The sequence below is a fragment of the Phoca vitulina genome, unplaced genomic scaffold, assembly GCF_004348235.1.
Source record: "Phoca vitulina isolate PV1807 unplaced genomic scaffold, GSC_HSeal_1.0 scaffold54, whole genome shotgun sequence".
NCBI lineage: Eukaryota > Metazoa > Chordata > Mammalia > Carnivora > Phocidae > Phoca > Phoca vitulina.
The window spans coordinates 8,429,830-8,448,021 of NW_022589757.1; the positions used below are offsets into that span (position 1 = coordinate 8,429,830).

At 43.8% G+C, this 18,192-nt stretch overlaps 1 protein-coding gene across 1 annotated transcript in view; it reads right to left on the reverse strand.

The window, feature by feature from the left end:
• Nucleotides 1-941: 941 nt before the first annotated feature.
• DPT (dermatopontin) overlaps nucleotides 942-18,192 on the reverse strand; it is a 28,199-nt gene continuing 10,948 nt past the window's right edge. Inside the window, exons 2-4 of the mRNA XM_032389455.1 lie at nucleotides 16,955-17,080; nucleotides 6,089-6,196; nucleotides 942-2,099 (exon numbers count right to left, since the gene is read on the reverse strand). Coding sequence (XP_032245346.1) covers nucleotides 2,033-2,099; nucleotides 6,089-6,196; nucleotides 16,955-17,080 — 301 coding nt within the window. The 3' untranslated portion in view covers nucleotides 942-2,032. The remainder of the gene's footprint in view (nucleotides 2,100-6,088; nucleotides 6,197-16,954; nucleotides 17,081-18,192) is intronic.

The window sequence follows — 18,192 nt, forward strand, 5'->3', positions numbered from 1 at the left end:
TGCAGTCCCCTGGACTGCCCCTCCCAGCTGCAGCCCTCCAGCTGGCACCCCCCTCCCCTATAGACCCTCTCACCGGCCCTTTGTTTTCCTCATGGCTGCCTTCCAGCTGTGCTCCACACACCCAGCTAAGGCCATTTCCTGGCTGCCATCCTGCACCAGTGCTGCAACTGCTAAAATATTAATGGCTCCTTTTGTGAAAAATAACACAGTAAAGCTTGCTGTAAATTAAAATTGCCAGGGAGGTGGAAAACGATGAAATGGAGGGAGTAAAGCAAAGCCATATATTGAAAAACTGCCTTATAGGGCAAAAAGGAGGCAAAGGAGGACATCTTAGCTCTGCCTTCCCCTTCACGGTCCCAGGATATCACCGTGGGAAATGCACCTGCACTGGCCTGGATTCACCATCTTGGCCACCTGGATGGGGTGCATGACAAGGGTGATAACCCCTGTGGTTTTGCCTGGCTACCTGCCCTCCTGGGTCCACTGGAAGAGAGGAGGGGGGAGGGGCAGCACAGATTTGAAAACAAAAGGTAAACTGTGTGGATAAAGGGAACAGGGGCCCCCTGTGTCAAAAATGCACGTGGACACTACATCAAAAACTAACGATGTACTATATGCTGGCTAATTGAACATAATAATAATTAAAAAAATGCACATGGCATGCTGGCGGGAGGAGGGCTGAGGGATGCTGATGGCAAATCAGGTTAGGTTCAATACCAAAAAATGTAGTTCTGTCCTTTGTCCAGTCCTTAGTGAAAGCACTTAGCACTTTCTGTTTTAATCATTAGACCTGCTAACCATACTCTGTCATCATCATCGCTGTAATCCTGGTGCCTTGCACGGCACTTGGCACAAATCACAATGCTAAGCTACATTTTCCGAATGGATGGGATGAATAATTGGAAAGGGGAGGGGTAGAGAGCAAAAATTGACCCTTAACATTTGCAGCATAGTGAATGTTAACATTTTTATTCCTTTTATGATGAAGAGAGTACAAAGGGCTGGGGACAGAGACATCACAGGAGGAGGAAAGATAGTGTTACCTCTGCAAAAAACACCCCTAAACTATGCATAGAAGGGAAGTGGAGTCTCAGGGCAGCCTTTCCCAGGTGAGTTTGCCAGTAAGTCCCATGGCTGCAGGCATATGCTAGCCTTCCTGGGAGTCCTGGACACATCTCCAGGTGCCAGTGACTCAAACTGCCCTTTCTATTCCCAAAGCAATCTGGCCACTCTTTCTTTCCCTCTAAGTTCCTAACACGAGTCCCATGCTCTCTGTCTTCCTCCTTGTTCCTGTCTGACTTGAGCCAGATTTGCATAGGTTTCTCTGAGTTCTGCATCATTGTCATTACTGGGTATGCCTACAATCTTCCTTCAACTCAGGAAATTCTTCCAATGCTAAGGCTTTCAGCTCTGCCCAGACCCTTTTATCCCTCCATTTTACCTCCCTGTCCCCTCCCTCCTGGGGCACAGAACTCTGCAATTTGGACTTCCAGACAAGCATGGCTGATGTGGTTGGGGAGAGTGGGCACATGTCCCTTCAAAGCTTGGTGAGGACCCTTGGTTTCATTCAAACACACTGACCTGCAAAGAACCTTCATTGATTGCCACTTTCTTCAATTTCTGCCGTTCACTCCACTACACTGAACCTCTTCACAGATACTGCTCAGCCCCAGCCTTGCCTGTAGCTCACTTGGTAGCAAAAGCTGTGACAGGTGCTCTGGGAACCAGGCTTTTTTTCTGGCTGTGAGCATGCACACTGTCTATGCAGGGTGCAAGAAAGCCATCGTCAGTCATATAAAACGGTTGCTATGGAACATGTTGAAAGTGAGAACACGATTTCATTGTGGATTTTATTATAAGTGTGATACTAGTCAGAAAGGCCCAGAAAGCTGGTGCTGCAGCCACTAACCCGCTCAGGGAGAAGAAAAGAGGAGCAGAAACCACATCGGAGCTCCAGCTGATATTGACATCTGTGGACATCCTCAGGTCTCCTGGCCCCCTTCCTCTCACCTAGATTTGGTGAGTGGCAGATCTAAACATTTGCAAATTCACAGTCATAGTCAGTCATCCGGCACATTATGAACTTCCACTGGCGATCCCTGTGGGGAGAGAGTCAGAAAGCCAATGCCAGTGAGAAAAATCGCTGCTGAGGGAAAAGCAGTGAACAACCTCTGGAGAACTTAGGAACCCAAGGGGCACCTGATCTCACTTTGTTCTGTAGTAAGTCTCTGAAAAACCATCAGGTAATCATCTGTGAGGTCAGGAGTTCTAGACCTCTCCTCAATCAGTGCAGGTGGCACCTTGCAGGTGACTGATTAGGTTCCTGGCTATGTGGAGGTCCTATTGGTCACAAGGGGTCAGCTGGCACTACCCTGAGTACCTCAAGGACAAATAGGTTACCAGCATTTATTTGCAAACAAAAGTTACATTAACTCCTTAATGCAATGTAAGTTAATGTAACCTATTTGCAAATAGGTTAACAGCATTAAAAGCATTTATTTGACACTGTCTCCATTCCATTGTAAAGAATCTTCTCTTAAATAGGCCACCCATTTGCTCATTTATTCTTTTACTGAGAACTTACCATGTTCCAGGCTCCATACTATATACGATGTGTAGCCCTCCAGAAAACACTATTATAGGGAAATAAAGTGAAGGGAAACAACTCTAAAAACCCATAAAGTGAAAAGGAAAATGTCTGCCATTCATGTGTAACAGAAATTGAATTGCATGTTTGTTCTAGAGGTCAGGCACGTGTATGAAAGTACATAGATTTGCTCTGTCTTGGAAAATGTGGTGTGGATACATTTCAATGAATGTTCTTTGCTAAGGGCAAGCCATTGTTCTTTGTTCACTCACTGAACAAAAATTTATTGAGTGCCTACTCTGCATGGTGTTCTTCCAGTGTAACATCGTTTAATGGCGATATGTTGATCGTAACCACTGTGCTCTGAGTGAGTTCAGTATATCAAGCATTGCAATGGTGTACAGTGTGCTCATTTAATCTTCACCATGATTCATGATTTAGGTGGAGAAGCAGACTCAGAGAAACATGTGACCTTCTTTAAGATAATGAGGTGACAACTTCAGATTCCAAGTGTGTTGAACTGAAATCTTGCTCTTCGTCTTATACTACAATACCCCCATAAGTTCGTCTTATACTACAATACCCCCTGTTAGTTATGGGGGTATTGGGTATATTATGATGGGTATATTATGGGTATATTATGGGAACCTATGGGTATATTATGATGCCCATAACCCCATCAGAGGACACGGCTGTCACATCCTTTGCAAAGTCCCAACAAAGGGCAAAAATAAAGAGTCATTCCATATATGATCACGCAAATCCTTCCAAAGCACAGCTGGGTCAGTTAATCTTTGAATTACCCTTCTCCCTTTCAACCTGCAAGGCTTCTTCCTAGGTTGGTTTATCTTAAACAACAACCAATACTGAGAAGGTCTCCATCCAGCCTCTGATCTGGAACGTGGGACTGACCCCACTTAGTTCTGGGAGATACCTCTTGCCAGCAGCTAGGGGACATGCTGGTCAGCCTAAGTCAGGCTTTGCAGTTCTGAGTCTGCTGCTCCAAGTCATTTGTTTACAATGATTAGGAAGAGGGTCTCCTGGTACAAGTCCTGAGAGTCTTGGTGTCCAACTATGTATTAGTATTTATTCCTGCAGCTGTCAACAGAGGACATGGCTTCTTTTAGATGGAGATTAGCAAATTGGTGGCGTGCATGTTTATCAGATGAATTTCATTACTGTAGGCAAGTCTTACTTATCTGTATACCAACAGACAGATAAGTAGGCTCTTAAGCCAGGCATTCACACTACTCTTTCAAGAGACTGTTAATTGATGCTGAGCAAATTTTAAACTTGGTCCTAAGAGAACCAAGGGACTCAATCAGGCTTAGTCTGATTTCTTTCCAGGACAGTGGCTCTCAAGCAGGGACACTTTTGCTCCCCAGGGGGATTTTAGTTGTCATAACTATGGGGGAGGGGAGGTTACTACTGCCATCTAGTGATTGGGGCCAAGGATACTGCTAAACATCTGGCAGGACAGGACAGGCTCCTGCAACGGAGAACTTACCTGTCCCGGATGTCAATAGTGCTCAGGCTGAGCAACTCCGTTCCAGGAGGAACCCACTCTGATTTGCATATGGAAGGAAAGTCCCTGCCCAGTAGGTCCTGCACTGATGCTATTTCTCTGAGGCTGTGGCCTTAGCATCTTTCAGCAGAGCTGAAGGAACACATGCTGTGGATCTTTAAGCCACCGATTGTTAGTGACAACAGCAAAATCACATGGGCATGTTCATTTTAAACAAATGCATGACATGATAGCTCAGTTTTTCAAGGTTCTGGGTTAATCTACGTAACTGAAAAATTTCAAGCCAATAGGAATTGGATATTTTGATATGTATGCAGTGAAAATATCCAATTATATATATAGGCATATATATATATATATATATATGCAGTAGTAATTTTGGATGATATTCTTTCTTTATTATATTCCTTCTTGCCTTCTTAACCAGGCAATGCAGAACTAATTTTCTTATTGACATGGAGACATCGTTAAGAATTCTGAACGCCCTACTGCACTGTTATCCAGTCTGCCCTTGGGGGCGACACACTTGCTAATTGTCTCCAGGCTCCCATGGTTTTGAGTTCTTAAGTCTTTCCTTTTCTTAAATATATTTTGTGTGCGTATTATGTCGTTTAGCTATTCTCACTGGTGAAGAGTTTCATTTTATGTATTATTTTCCCTGTTCATATTTTAGTTTTCTGCTTCTAGAAAATAGATAACTAAGCTACTTAAAAATGGATCTAAAATAAAAATGATTAATGTGTGAGAAATGAGGGGCTCTCTTAGGAATAAACATAAAGGTCTTTGTTTGTGGAGCCTGCACCATGTAGTGTGCCTTTTCAGAGCTATTTAATGTTTGTTCTATTGTTGGTTTTTTTTTTAAGATTTTATTTATTTATTTGACAGAGAGAGACACAGCGAGAGAGGGAACAAAAGCAGGGGAGTGGGAGAGGGAGAAGCAGGCTTCCCGGGGAGCAGGGAGCCCGATGTGGGGCTCAATCCCAGAACCCTGGGATCATGACTTGAGCTGAAGGCAGACACTTAATGACTGAGCCACCCAGGGCGCCCCTGTTTTTGTTTTTTTAAATTCTGGGTCATGTTAATTTGGTTAGGTGAGATGTCATTTCATTTGAAAACATAAATATCCCTGAAAGATAAGTCACATTCACATTCATCATAGTCCATTATTTAAGGAGTTAATGTAACTTTTGTTTGCAAAACATTTATTGGTGACTTTTCAGGAATTCATGTGCTATGTAAAGTGATTATCACCTGACTGAAAATACCTGAATTTATCGACACCTCTGTCTATACTAGTTGGGAGAAGAGTTCTCATATTCTTATTGTTTTGTTTTGAGTGTTTGGGATAGGGTTGGGGAGCTTATTAGGAAAGGAGATGGAAGAAGTTTGTTGTGCCTTCTGGTTATGTAAATCCTCCCCTTTCCTTTCTAAGTATGGTGGAGTCCCTTCCCCTTCTCTTCTTTCCCTCCTTGCAACCCAAGATGGGGGTCATCTAGAGACCAGCATCGGCATCCGTGGGGTTCCAATTTGACAGTGGATAGTCCTTCAACCATTTTTGCCCTCTCCTCCTAACATTGGGTCAGAAAAAGTGCTCTTTGAAATCGAGTGAAGGGCAGAGCTTAGAACATCATGGGAGACCAAGATGAGGCTCTTCTGCTCTGAGTGGCCTGGAGCCCATCCTCATCTCCAAGGGTGAGCTATTCCATGAAATGGGTTTATGAGAATAGCTCCATTCCCATGGCCTTCCACCACCCAGGAAACTCTCAGTGAATTCTAGACCAAGTAGAAATAAAGTAGGGACACTACATCAAAAGCTAATGATGTAATGTATGGTGATTAACATAACATAATAAAATAAAATTAAAAAAAAAAAGAAATAAAGTAGGGAAAATCCCGGATGTAAATTCCTGCTGACATGGTCCTTACTCAGAGCTGATCCCTGGCTCCTTTAGCTCCTAGCCCCTGGGAAGGCTCACCTTTCCACTGCAGAGAAAGTGGTGGTTGCTCCTCGCATATAGTAGTCGTAATTGTAGGAAATCATGTCCATTTCTTCCCCATAGTGGCCTGGATATTCTGTGGTCAGCCTATGCGGGAAGAATAAAAGTTTAGAGGAAAAAGATAAAACACACTATTATTACAAAGAAGAGATGGCATTTGAACTTCACGGGAAACCCAAGCCAGAGTTAGATGGCCTCCACCAAACCATTTCAGGCTATGAAAAGATGGGTGGTTTCCTCCGGCTTCTCCTTTCTTCTTGTCATTAAACTATGCACTGAAAAAGATGTAGATAACTCCCCAGGCCTTGAGGAAATATTAATTAATATCAATATTAGTCCATGCCATTTAAGTCTGCTGGAATCATGTTTCCAAACTATGGCTTGTGATTATTAGTGGATCATGAAATCAATTTAATTGGTTATTACCAAATGGGCTTTAAAAAAGAAAAAGTAGAGTAGAAAATATCAGAGCACACACTAAAGATATGTTCTTGTGTGTGTAAAAACTTTGTTTCAAATATACTGTGTATGTGTATTTATGATGCATATATGGCGTGATCGTTTAATATGTATTTTTTACTGTGAGTCATGATTAAAATGTATGAAAAATATTAAAGTAATACTTAATCCCCACAAAATTCCCCTTTTCCTTGGCCACCATTGTTTTGTGGCACCTGAAATAGTTCCTGCTACGTAGTATTTGTTGAATAAATAAATGGCCTTGGGAGAGTCACTTAATCTTAGTTTCCTGGTCTATAGAAGAATGAAAGTTACCTTATATGTTTGTCACTGGGACTAGTACAGATATGTGTGATGTGTAAATGGCAGAAGTTGAATCATAGGAACAATTTTGTTTCTTTTTCCCCCTTCTCCTTTTCCTTTTGTCCCCTCTAAGATTAAGTCAATTCCAGGCGTCTCTCTAGGTTTGCTGTGGTCCGCCTGGAATAAATCTAGAATCTCTTGATTCTCATAAGGGGATCTTTGGGACCAAAATAGTCCTTTCAGTGTGACTTGGGTCTGTCAAAGTCTTTATCTGTATCTCCAAGGCAGTTATTGAGCATCAGGAATTTCAACTGATTTGGGTTCACCAGGTCATTGTATGTTGTTGTTGTATATATGTTGATGATAGAAAGATGTTATGCTATGTAGACTTAATATTGCAAGGATTGTCATGAAATCTTAAAAAGACTGATTTATAAACTGGAAGGTCTCCTAGGAGGATCTCAGTGCTTAGATGCAGCAAGATCAATGGTTAGCTCAAGATAACATGGAGTTAGCTAGAGCCCTGAAAGCCCATTCTCTAGGCTTACAATTGTTTCCTCACATTTTATAGCTGTCCTTGTTCTGAGACCTTTCTCAACACATAATTATGCTTCATTAGGATGTCAAGCCCAACCCAGATTGGGTTACATGTGTTTTCACTTAATGTGTTCATGAAGCGAAATAAGGCTCTGCTAATTCAGAAATCTATTTTGTGCTTCTAAAGAGACCTAGAACAAGGACTTCTTCTTTCTAATGAAAGTGTTAAATGACTCATAAATGGACTTAATAGGGCCTCACTTGGATCCCATTGATTTGTGATCCCTGAGGATTCTAACAAGTGCTAGACTAAAGTTTATCCAAAAAAGAGGCATTGGTGGGAAATGTGAATAATGCAAATTAGGATTAAAAGACATAGGGTAGGAGGTGTTTTCCTTACTTCAGGGAATACAAAATATTTTCCAGAACTTGGAAGCACTCTTGGGATTCAATGTATAAAAGCTAATTCCCAAACATTTTGATATGCTCTAAAGCAGAATCTACATATGGCAATACTGCACTAAACTAAATATAATTGCCAAAATTATTTGGAAATAACCAGTCTAGATATTTATTTTTTAAGTTTTTGCTGATTTGATGTCAGATTACTTGGTTAGTTAAACAAATTTGGAATAAAGTAGAAAAGAGAGGCTTGCATTTAAAAAAAATCATGAAGTTAAGCTTCAAAGGGGAATAATTTACCCAATACTTTAACTGGCATTCTCTATTGCTTCATTTTTGGCAGTGATCAGATACTGGCCCCCCGATTAACTCGACAGTTTGTCTGGAAGCCTCTCTGGGGGGTACTGCTATCCAGTAGATTCCTAGATTGCCCTAGAGAGGGCGTGGTGCATGCTCATTGGTACATTTCCAACTTGGTCTCAGCCGGGTTTTTGTTTTACTTGATTTTTGGTTGTTGTTGTTTTGTTACAAAACTGTGAGATAAGTTTAGCCTATTTTACAGAACCTTGGATTAAGAGGACCAGGGAAGGAATTTGGACATTGATGGAAATTATGCCTGCTTTATGAAACTAAAAACTCAGAGGAAAAATTGTCCAAATCATTAGTAGAAAGTGAACCTCGCAAAGACCATACATAGAGGGGACTGCTGTTTCAATATGATCTAAGATTCTGAGTTTTAGAACCAGATAGATGTGTCTCCATTCAGTTCTTGAAGACATCATGCACACACAAAATGTCTCAATAAATGAAAGCCCCAGTAATAGCACCTCCGAGAAAAAGCAGAATTTAAACTGTCAGCTAGACACTGAGATAGGGCATAGGGACTTGTCAAGAAATTAAAGGAGGCTATAAGGAAGTAGAAAATCAGGGTTTCATAAGCGGTGGCATTGGGCTTCCTGAGGGCGGGTGGGGAAGAGTTCTGTGTGGTTCGAGCTTCCTTGTGAATTACTAGGTCACTCCAGGCAGCTTTTTGGCAAAACATACTTCGTACTAAGCATTGTCATACATTCTTAGACCAATTACAACAATCGAACAAGCCTTCAGCTTGGTAAGATGAAGGGAAGGGCCAGTCAGTAAGGCGCCTTTATTCAAAGCACTGAATGGGTATATAACTGAAGCTCTTCTTTTTTTTTTTAATAGATTTTTTTTTTTATTTATTCATTTGAGACACAGAGATACAGAGAGAGAGAGAGAGAGGGAGAGAGCATGAGCAGGGAGAGAGGCAGAGGGAGAGGGAGAAGCAGGCTCCCCGCTCAGCAGGAAGCCCAATGCGGGGCTTGATCCCAGGGCGCCGGGATCATGACCTGAGCTGAAGGCAGACGCTTAACCATCTGAGCCACCCAGGCGCCCCTGAAGCTCTTCTTTTGGGATCCTTACATACCCTTTTCCAAAGAACTCGTGTGTGTGTGTGTGTGTATGTGTGTGTGGTGTGTGTGTGTGTGTTCGTGTGTGTGTGTATGTGTGTGTGTGTGTGTGTGTGGAGTGTGTGTGTGTGTTCCTCCTATCACTTCTGGTTGAGTGACTATTGGGGTACACTTTCTCACCCCATAATATTTTCTCTGCCAACTGCAGGCAAGACGAGACAGGACAGAGAACTTGAAAAGAGCTTGAGAAAAGCCTAGCAGGAACTTGATAATGTAGAACCACTTGTACAACTTCTTAGATGGGGTTGAATGCGATGGAAGAAAATTAAATAAATCTTAGGAGCTGAAGACAACCCAATCAAACTGAAGCGATTTTTAAGATTGATAGAAGATATTCTCATCTGAGATTCTTAAAGCACTGAAATTATCAACAGATCCGACTAGAATCAAAACATGGCAGCTGAGCGGTCGGTTATCAGAATCGGAGCTGCCTGCTGCTGAGAGATGTCCTAGCTCCTATGCTGTGAAAATTGGACAGAGCCAGCCCAGATATACGTTCTCACACCCATTTTAAAGAGGGGAGTAGAGATACAATTTAGTTGGATAAAGAGTCCAGTTTTACTTGTTGTCAGAGGTTTGAGTGAGGACCAGTCTTAATAGTTGAAAGAAGGGGTTTTAAATCTATTCCTCAGAAGAGAGCGACTCAGTGTAAAATGGCATCAAAATCCACCTCTATTAGTGATTAAGGAGCAGTTAAACCTAGAGTCAAACTTCACAGCAGCAGGATCTGTTTGCCACATGCCTGATCTGCTGGCAGTGAGGACAACTGGATTACAGTCAGCCAGGATCACATCCTCCACCTTATCCTGCTTCGTGGGGGACCAGAGAAGCACACCCCACAGCCTCCCTACTGTAGGAACTGGAAGAACACCCATCATTTACACGTTAACAAACCAGAATGGGGGTGCCTGAGGAAGCTTCAGCTTTTCTCTAAACAAGTATAAACTGAGGATGTTTTCTGACCCATTCTTTGGCGAGCAACCCACGTTCAAATAACATTTTTGAGAAGCTTCTTCTGGTCAACCCAACCTCTAATTCTGTTTTGCCCCTATTTTCTCCACTTCCCAATCAGCACCTTATTTTAAATATCCTATTCTAATGTCCTGTTACTTATCAGCACCACGTATGTAGCATTTGATTAAAAAAAAAAAACAAGGTTCCTCCCCCCACCCCCAAACAAAACAACAACAAAAACCCCCAGGATCCCATAAAAGCATCTTGTTTCATGATGATGACCAATCTGGTGAGCTCCTTAAGGGGTCAGTGGTACCTGGCAGCATATAAACCTTAACAATCTAGTTCACAGTGGCATGGACGAGAAATTCAGCCTTTGTAGAATTTATGTGTTGAGGTTGGCTCACATTCTACTACCAGCTACAAGGAGTATGTCCCTCTCGGACAGGCAAATCAGTGAGAAGTTTTTAAATAAACAGAATTTGTTCATGATCAATCCTCTTGCATACTGCTTCTCCAGGGAAGCTAGCAGGAATGAGCATATTTTAGGTTAGACTATTTTGCTAATGGCCTGGCATCCCCAATAGGAGTTGCATCAGAACCTGTTTGAATTATTTTTGCAAAGGCGAGAAAAATAAGACCTAAATGCAGTTATGCATGAAGGAAAGCACCTGCAAAGGAGCAGCCACCTGGCTTCCCCTGCCAGAGAGCTGGGGAACTGACCCCGTGGGGCTGAATGTAGCCACCAAAGTGCCCTCCTCTGCACTAGGGAGAGACCCTAGACCCTGGGGGGATGAGAAAGAACCTTGCATGTTCATGTCTGTCTTCTAGCAGCATTTTGGAGATTTATATTTCAAATGGTTCAAATATGTATCACCACAGAGGGAAACACAGCTCCAGAGATATCTCTGACTTAAATTAGAAGGAGGAAAACCTCTAAATATTTTCCAAATTGCTCTCTTGGAACCAAGTTTCTAGCTCACCGTCCACGCCCAGGGCTGCTCAGCAAGCACATTTCTTTCCATCCCTACTGGCTTTCATCAGCCACATTACATCATGGTCACCTTGGTCCTAAACACTGACATCTCCAACATCTCTGCTCCAGCTGAAATAACGCCTTTCTTCTTTGTTTTCTCCCAGATGCTTACTGTGTTGCTACCTGATACTTCACCCGTGTGGATCTTACTTTCTCCTCTGGATTGGGAGAGCTCAATACTGTGCAGAAGGCATGCGGTTGGGAGGCAGACAGACCTGTTTGAACAGAGTTTGGAACTTTGAATGGGTTACAACTTCTGCACCTCACTTCCCTCATTTGTGTGAAAGTGTCATATTTTCTGTGTATGAGAAGTGAATGAACTAACACATGAGCACATGCTAGGTGCTCAATAAATAAAAGTATCATCATCATCATTACAGGGAATGAATGGAATCAAAGTCTATAAATTGTACTTATTTTATATCCATTCACATTGGCTGGCTGATTAAATAAACTAATGAATGGAGGAATGAATGATTGTCTCTAGATTCCAGTAAAGGCAAGTAGCTAAAACGGAGTGTGGGTGTCTTTATCTCTATAATAACAGCTTCCAGCTTGCTCAGAGGAACCATCATAGAAGCTGCCCTTCTTACCAGCCTCTGGGCACAGTGCTGAGCGACACCTGACCAGGGGCAGGAGGCAACAGAGATGCCTCCTGCCCCTGATAGGCCGTAGGGGTGCCTATGATGTCATTCTTGTCCCTGCCATGATATCATGGGGGACTGGTCGTGCAAACACCACCCATCTTGTATTAAATTCTGAGCCATGAGGTGAGGAGTTAAAGATTAGCTTTGATCGAGGTTTTGGGGTGGAGAGAGGAGAAGAATGTTCTAGTTAGTTGATTTTGTTGTTGTTAACTAGAGCTACCTAGGAATTAAGAAAAATACTCCCTGGTGTAGGACTTGAGCTTCAGGGAGAGAAGGGAGATAGGCAGTGGAGGAAGTGACATGCAAGAGTCATTGGATCTCAAGGTTGGGAGAAAACTGAAATGTCATCTATGTTGATTCCGAGGAGTAACATTTTTTTTTTCATCAAAACATAATATGTAGTGAATCTAATGAAAGGCCACAGGTCTGGAGGAGAACCATGGAAAAGGAAATCGATGCTCAATTCAAAACCGTCGGTTCCCAGGACCCAGAGCCTGCGCCTGGCCAGCCCTGCACGTTGGTGGGGGACAGTCTAGTGCAGGGCAGGCAGCAGCTCAGCTGCTTGGGAACTGGGGAGTTATTACAAACAGGCTCTGAAGGGTTGCGGCTTCTTCAGTGACATGTGTTTGTGGTTTGCAGACGACTGGTCTAAGAATGTGAATTCTCATATATAAATAAATATGTGTAAAATTTACATATGCATCCAACCCAGTGGGAACTGTTTAGTGATAGCATATTTGAGTCTATCAGAAATTCACTCTCTGGCCAAAGTTCAGCGAGGCTGTAATATCCAATGAGAAACTTCTCAGTCTGAAATGAGAGCCGCACCTTGGTCCCCACCAAACAAATAAATCTCGTACTCATTTGGGAGTTGGTTGGATGATTTGTATTGTTTTCCTGCAAGAGCAGTGCCATTTCTGAATCCTTAAATGTTTGCAAACACAAAGATGATTGATGCTCATTTAGCTAGTTCAAAACACGGTCAGGCTCAGTGCTACAGAATGGCTTTCAAAGTGGGAGAGAAAAATGTCCCCACCCACACGCGTCCAGTTCCCTGGGAGGTAATTCAAGCCAGTTTAAGTGACGTGAGGGAAGGCTTCAAATAGGAATGTTATCAGCAGTTTTCACAGTGGGAAGGTGTGGGAAAACACTTCTCCCTCTGACGGGCTGTTAGAAGGATCAAACAAAATAATGCTTGTGACAGAATCCTTTTCAACTCTAAAACATCATCATATCAATGTCAGGTTTCACCACTGTTACTGTTTCTACGGGCCTGCAACATTCATTCAAAAAATTTATTAAGGGTCTCTTTTGTGCCAGGCAGTACGCTGAGATGCTGAAGAAATAAGACTTAATTTTTGCCCTAGAGGCTTCACGTAGTTTAGAAAGACATAATATAACGTCATGACTCAGGCAATTTAAAGATGCCACTAAAACGTCTAGACACCGCAGTGGGATAGTGAGTCATGCACTGCATACCATGGTGTATACTGCAATCTCATTTGGCTGCTTCTCCAAGTTTCCCTTTGAAAAAATACCATTTCCTTAGATAACCGCAGTGGCTCTCAGCTCTAACACCGTGCAGTCAGAAATAGATGCAGCTAAGCAAAGCCTTCCTCAGAGGGGACTTGCTTCCAAGTTGACTTGTTGTGTCTTTCTGAGTAATTCTCTCCTCTTTTCCCCCATGGGTCCTGCTGACCATTAATGACATGTCTCGGTGGTGGAGTGCGGGGGAGGGCGAGGGAGGCCATTGCAGACCAAGGCTCTGGGTAAGTTTTGCCACTGGGCTCTGAATGTCTCGGGTAACTGAAGAAAAGTTGCTCATCTTTAACCTCAGGACTTTGTTCCTACGTATATATTTCCATGTTCATTAAATTCTTAACATCTTAGCAATTGGTGGGCTGCATCTAAGAGAACTTGAAAAGTCATTTCTAAAGTACGTGAGCAGAAGGACATCCAGTGCTTGTGGGGAGCAGGAGGAGCCTGGAACCAGCCCCCCCCCCCAAATGACCAATGGCCATCTGGAGCATCATTAGAAAATCAGTGGAATTTTGAGGCATAAAGATCTGGATGTCTTTTGGGTCTCAGCATTCAAAGAAACAGGGTAAACTTCAAGCAACAATGCTCAGGATAGTGATGCAGATCACAGACTCCATAGAGTCTGGGGACTCTGGGAAGATGAGCTATTTCCCCTTCATCCCACCCTTACCTCCATTCACCCCCACCTCTGCTGTTAGGCAATTTCTCCAAAACGAGTGAGACTCCGTTTCTTGCCTGTCTTGTCACCAAAAGCCTTGGGCCCTAAGTCCACTCCCTGTTGTTACTCTGTTTGGCCAGAAGCCAGGTGACCAGCCAGTGACTGTGTGACCAGTAGAGGGGCAGACTCTCCCACCTGTCTTGGCAGAGAAGCTGGTCCTCACAGTGATGGAATGGGCTCCCTCCTCTTCTGCCTGGGGGCAATGAGTCAGTGGCTCCCTAGTAGACTGTCCAAGTGGACCATCTCTTGTTTCTCTGCACGCCCCACTCCAGCCACTGGTTCTGCTTCCTGCAGGGCGATCCCACCCCTGACTGTGATGACCTTGGGTAGAGTCAGCCTTTGGAAGGCCTGTCTTTTAGGGAGGAGGCTGGGTCTACCCTGGAGCTGGGAGGGCTGCAGGGGACAGGTCAGCTCTGTGTGATCATAGCCAGTAGCAGTACCGGACATACACTATCTCATTTTATCCTCGCAGAATTAAGAAGTAGGCCAAAGTTATTCATTCATTCAACAAATGTTATTGAGTGCCTAATAAGTGCTTGGCACTAGTTAAGGGCTTGGAATATATCAATACAGAGATCTTTGCTTGTATAGAGTTTACATTCTAGGGCAAGGATGGGAGAGTGGGATTTAAAAACAGAGTTAAAAAACAACAACAACAAACTTTTAGAGTAAGTAAGTAAATTACATTTTCTGGGCCTCTTCACCTTATTCTGCATGCCCTTCAGAATCATTTATTCCAATATTTATTCAATAATTATCAAGCAGACACTACGTTCCAAGCATTACACTGGGCACTGGGGATGCAAAGATCAATGACTTCCCTGTATGCTCCAGAGACTCCCAGTCTAGACCCAGTGTAGTACATTAAGAGCTGTAACAGACATCCATGAGGGGCAGAAACTAGGGCCCGCAGACACCTGGTCCTCCCACTGCCCTTAGGCTGTGCATCCTCCCCACAGGGCCCTGAGGTTTTCCTTTGAAGCCTAAGGGGAAATCTTGCTAATGTGGTAATGGATTAACTGACTATTAGTTTGTTGCTTACTCTTTCTGATAATTTATTTACATTTTAACTGGCTTTTAATGCCTCTCAACAAGGGAGGCAGATTTCACCGTTGGGGAGGCTTTCTGTTAGCAGACTGGGGACAGGAAAATTGGGGAAAGCCCTGCTTCTCAGGTCACAGCGGCAAGGCAGGCTCCTACCTTCTCTCCCCACTCAGTGGGTCCCAGTCGTCTTTAGGACCTTCACCCTGTCTTGGAAATCAGTTCTGGGCATCTGGATTGCCTTTTGCAAAAGTACCTTTGGCATCAAGGAATTTTTAGGGCTTAAAACAACCTCAAAGATCTTTTGGTGGCCTTCAGGGAGTTTGAGGGCTCCTGGAAATTCTGTGTAAACTTTTGTCTAAATATGCTGAAGTGTATTTTCTTTTTTCTGAAGACAAGATTTATAGCTTTCATCAGATTCTCAAAAATCCCAGAGACCCAGCAAAGTTGGCCATCATTTTAAGTGATGGACTTGAGGCCCAAAGAGAAGGAAAGTGGCATTCCAGAGACAGCACCGTTAAGAGGGGGAGGAGGGGGGAGAGGGGAGGGAGGGGAAGGAGGGGAGGGGAGAGACAGGAACTCAAGTTTCTTGTCCCATCAGTGCTTCCTCCACACGACCCCAGCATGTGCAGGCTTTAGGTCCTTGCTTCGGGATCTGTCACAGTTCTGTCCTAACACCCTAGCCATGCCTGCTCACCTGCCGTGGTGGGGTAAGAACTGCTTTATGGGGGCAGCTTTGGAGAGCTGGAACAAGCCCCTGCTCCGTCCTACAGCTACTGACTTTGAGCTCTGGGTTTACTATTTATCATTACTTTAAACAGAAAACTCAGCTTTTGGAGTTGCCTGTGCCGAGAGCCATGGTGCCCTGCTTGGGCATCCATGGAGTAATACTGTCCGGTGGCAGAAGAAAGCATAACCCACAAGGCTGTCCTTTCTAGCACCACACTGCAGAGAGATAAATCCCTTGAGTGAGCCACACTTCAAACACTTCAAAAAAGTAGACACTTTGGATCCCTTTGTCCAAGGCAGAAATGCTGGGCTTGTTTTTAGACTGAAGAACTTGGGACAAGTTTGTTGTCAACACCCATTGGAAGTTATCCGGGTAAATAAATATATACACATTCTCCTAGTCAATTTGAAAGCTAGGTCAGGGGATATTTGGCATCAGCCCAGGGATCAGGAAAGAGCAAAATTATACAAACTGGAATTACAAATTGATCTAGAAAACACTAGCCTCTTTCTTTGGTCTATAATTATAGACTATGTTTGCTACTCTGACCGGTGACAAGGAACAAATAGGTTCCCAAACAGGTCCAGCAGCCTTGGATGTGATGAGAAGTTATTGTGATAGAGGGAAAGAGTCCTGCAACAAGAGTCAGTAGATCTCAGCTCTAGGGGTGACACTCCCACGAAATAGCTGCATAACTTTGGACAAGGGACTTCCTTGTTCTATAGTTCTGTTTGTTTCTTCCTGCCAAAAGAGGGGTGTAGATGCATTGGCTTGATGAGCTGTGAGGTCCCTCCCAGCGAGAATATTATTCTAGCCTTTTCATGAATTTTGTACATTTGTTTCCTTCTATGTGCTGCCTGCTGCATTCCAAACTTGTTCGTGACAGCCCAGGCTCATCTGAAGTCAGAAACGGGGACCAGAGCGCCCCCTCCCCCCACCAAGCTCCCCTCCAGCCCCAGGAGTCTTGAGGCGTTGTGTTTGGCTGCCAGGCTCACCAGCAGGAATACGGACATCTCTTGCTGTACCGACAGCAGTAAAACTGCCATTCCCGATCCAGCACGGACTCAAAGTAGCGGCTCTGGAACCCTGCCACCAGCCCATTGTTGGAGCACGTCTGGTACCTGAAGAGAAGAGAACAAGTGAACTAACGGCAAGGGCACCCAAGACCCCAGCTCCCACAGCTCCTGAGCCAGGCCGTGCTTTGACTGACCTAGGTTCCTGACAATTTATGCCTCTTGTTTTAGAGAAGGAGGGGAGGGGCAGAAGGAGAGGGCGAATCTTAAGCAGGTTCCGTGCCAGCACGCAGCCCCATGTGGGGCTCGAACCCAGGACCCTGAGATCATAACCTGAGCCGAAATCAAGAGTTGGACGCTTCACTGACTGGGCCACGCAGGTGCCCTAGTTTCTTCCATTTTACTGCAAATAATAAAGACTTTGCTATATTTGTGGAAATAACATATGCTCACCATTAAAATTCAAATGATTCAGAATATTTCAGCTGAAGGAAATTGGGGAGCGCAGCTCCTGGTAGACTTCTATGAATTTATAGTTAGAAGCAAGCATAAATGGATGGATATAGAGGCATCTAGACTTTTACAAATGCAAGATTGTATTATTTATGCTACTTAAAAGAGAATACACTTTATTTTACTTAAATTTAAAATAAAAAGAAGACAAAGAGAAACACAATGATTTGATGCACTTCAAACAACATTTCTTTTGCTCAAGAGCAGAGCTGTGGGAGTTTGCACGGGGCACTCATTAACTCAAGCCCCAAGTACCTGCAAAGCCCAGGTGGGTGCGGCACTTGGTCCAGGGCACCCGGTGGGAAGCTGGGACCACATCCCCAGGTTCTCACCACTTACCCAGGAATCTTCTTACTGCCCACTCGACTGTAAGCTCTACGTGGTCAGGGCGGGTTTTGCTTGGATTTATCCTCAGTGCCCACAGTGGGTCCTGGCATATGGAAGCACTCCTTACAGGGTGGTGACAGGAAAACTGACCTCAGATTCCCTGTAGGGGTCTTTTTCCTGTCTTATATGCTCTGTTCTAATTCTTCAAAGAAGGTGACCCCTCCTCTCTCATCCACAGACCCTCCCTGCGGCCACCGGCATTGTCACTCTTTCTTTCTAGCTGGGCTGCTGATGCCTCTGGGGGTCAGCCCCTTTTATCTTCACAGCACCTTCCTAACTAAGCATTGGCTTTAGACAGTGTGATCATTTCTTCCTTTGTC